General features: G+C 33.0%; 1 protein-coding gene across 1 annotated transcript; it reads right to left on the reverse strand.

Annotated features, from left to right (window-relative positions):
- Nucleotides 1-2,535: 2,535 nt before the first annotated feature.
- On the reverse strand, nt 2,536-2,787 carry LOC105078918 (small ribosomal subunit protein eS27-like). The gene has a single exon (XM_010967569.1). The coding sequence runs from the start codon at nt 2,785-2,787 to the stop codon at nt 2,536-2,538; it is 252 nt and encodes an 83-aa protein (XP_010965871.1).
- Between the last annotated feature and the right edge of the window lie 317 nt (nt 2,788-3,104).

Genomic DNA, 3,104 nt, shown 5'->3' on the forward strand with positions numbered 1-3,104 from the left:
TACAATATAAAAACACTAGAAATCAACAAGAGCAGGAAAGCCAGAAAATTCACAAGTATGCGGAAATTAAACAATACATTCCTGAACAATCAATGGGTCAGAGAAGAAATCAAAAAAGAAAATTTTTTAAAAACCTTGAGACAAATGAAAATGAAAATGCAACATACCAAAATTTATGGAATACCAAAAAAGCAGTTTTAAGAAGGAAGTTTATAGCAATAAAAAGCCTACATTAAGAAAAAAGAAAGATTTCAAATAAACAACCTAACTTTACATCTCATGACACTAGAAAAAGAAGAAAAAAATTAAGACCAAAGTCAGCAAAAGGAAGAAAATAAAAATCAGAGCAGAAATAAAGACTATAAAAACAATCAAAAAGATCAGTGAAACTAAGAGCAGTATTTTTTTGAAAGATAAACAGAATTGACAAAACTTTAGCTAGACTAACTAAAAAAACCTAGAGAGGACTCAAGTAAATAAAATCAGAAATGAAAGAGGAAATATTACAACTGATATCACAGAAATACAAAAGACCATAAGAGATTATTGTGAACAGCTGTATGTCAGCAAGCTGTATAACCTAGAAAAATGGATACATTCCTAGAAACATAGAACATACTAAGACTAAATCATGAAGAAATAGAAAATTTTAATAGAACTAAAACTAGCTAGGACATTGAATTGGTAATCAAAAGTCTCCTAAGAACAAGACCAAATAACTTCATTGGTGAATTTTACAAAACACTTAAAGAATTAATGCTAATCCTCAGCCTCTTCCAAAAATTGAAGAGGAGGGAACACTTCCAAACTCATTATACAAGACCAGCATTACACTGATACCAAAGCCAGACAAGGACACTACAAGGAAAGAAAATTACAGGCCGATATTCTTAATGAACATAGATGTAACAATACTCAACAAAATACTAGCAAATCAAATTTAATAACATATTAAAAGGATCATACGCAATGATCAAGTAGGATTTATCACTGGGATGCAAGGATGATTCAACATAAGCAAATTCATGAATGTGATTATACCACATAAAAAGAATGAAGGATCAAAATCACAATCATCTCAATAGATGCAAGGAAAGCATTTGACAAAGTTCCACACTCTTTCATGATTAAAAACTTTCAACAAAGTAGATATAAGAGAAATTTAGCACAATAAAGGCCATGTATGAAATACTCACAGCTAACATCATACTCAATGGTAAAACACTGATAGCTTTTCCCCTAAGATCTAGAACAAGGAAAGGATGCGTACTCTCACCACTTCCATTTAACATAGTACTGAAAGTCCTAGTCAGAACAATTAGGCAAAAAATAAAAAGGTATCCAAGTTAGGAAGAAAGAATAAAATTATCTTATCTCTTTTTGAAGATGACATGATCTTATATATTGAAAACTCTAAAGACTGGTGGAACTAATAAACAAATTAAGTAAAGTTGCAGTATACAAAATCAACATACAAAAAATTAGTTGCATTTTTATACAATAGCAAAAACTATTTGAAAGAGAAATTTTAAATGTAATCCCATTTACAATAGCATTAAAAACAATAATTAATAGGAATAAGTTTAACCAGGAAAGTGTAAGACCTGTATGTCAAAAACTACATGACATGGATGAAAGAAATTGAAAAAGATACAAATAAGTGAAAAGATATCCCATTGTCTTAGACTGAAAAAATTAATATTGTTGAAATGCACACACTATCCAAAGTGAGCTATGGATTCAATGCAATCCCAGTCAAAAATTCCGATAGCATTTTTCACAGAAATAGAAAAAAAATTCTACAATTTGTGTGGAACCACAAATGACCCTAAATAGCCAAAGTAATCTTGAGAAAGAAGAACAAAGTTGGAGGCATGACAATTTCTTATTTCAAACTATATTGCTACCATAGTCAAACAGTATAGTACTGACATAAAAATAGACACATAGACTAACAGAACAGAGTAGAAAACTCAGAAATAAACCCAAGACTATTTGACCAACTAATCTTTGACAAGGGGCCAAGAATATACAAAGAAGAAAATAAAGTCTTTTCAGTAAATAGTATTGGGGGAATTGAATATCCACACACAAAAGAATGAAGCTGGACCATTTACAAAATTAACTCAAAATGGGTTAAAGACTTAAATATAAGATTAGAATAAAATCTCCTAGAAGAAAACAGGGAAAGAGCTCCTTGACATTGTTCTTGGCAATTTCTTTAACACCAAAAGCATAGACAATTAAGATAATAAACAAGTGAGACTACATCAAAATAAAAAGCTCTGCACAGCAAAGGAAACAAGTGAGACTACATCAAAATAAAAAGCTCTGCACAGCACAGCAAAGGAATGCAAAATGGCAACCCTTGGAAGGGGAGAAAATATTTGCAAACCATATATCAGAGAAGAGGTTAATATCCAAAATATATAAGGAACTCATACAGCTTAGCCAAAAAACACAAAGAATCTGATTTTTTTTTATCCAAAATATGTTTGCTGGGATGGTTTCCCATTCATCTTGATTCAGGGTGATTTAGTGCTGCTTCTGTCTAAAGAAGCATCCTTCTGCAAGCCTTGCTTTTCTTCCTGTAGGCTGGCAGAGGACAGTAGAGCAACCAACACACAAAACTACTGTTTGTGCATGGCTAAAGACGGTGGTGACTTTACAGCATCCTGGGCACTCCACATCCATGAAGTAGGAGTTGGGGCTCTGCACCAGGCGCTTCTTCTTGTGTTTCCTCTTCTCTTCTGGAGAGGGATAAAGGAGATCCTTTACCAGAGGCATGTTCTCGTGGGGAGGTAGTCACTGCCAGAAAGACAAGAATCTGAATTTTTAAATGGGCAAAGGACATGAACGGACATTTTTCCAAAGGAGATATAAAGGCAACCAACAGATATATAAGGAGGTGATTAGCATCATTAATCATCAGGGAAATGCAAATCAAAACCACAATGAGATATTACCTTACACCTGCTAGGATGACTATTTTCAAAAAGATAAAAGATAGATGCTGGCGAGGATGTGGAGAAAAGGGAATCCTTGTACACTGCTCATGGGAATGTATTGTTATAACCATTATGGAAAATAGTATGGAGTTTCCA

The sequence above is a fragment of the Camelus bactrianus genome, chromosome X, assembly GCF_048773025.1.
Source record: "Camelus bactrianus isolate YW-2024 breed Bactrian camel chromosome X, ASM4877302v1, whole genome shotgun sequence".
NCBI lineage: Eukaryota > Metazoa > Chordata > Mammalia > Artiodactyla > Camelidae > Camelus > Camelus bactrianus.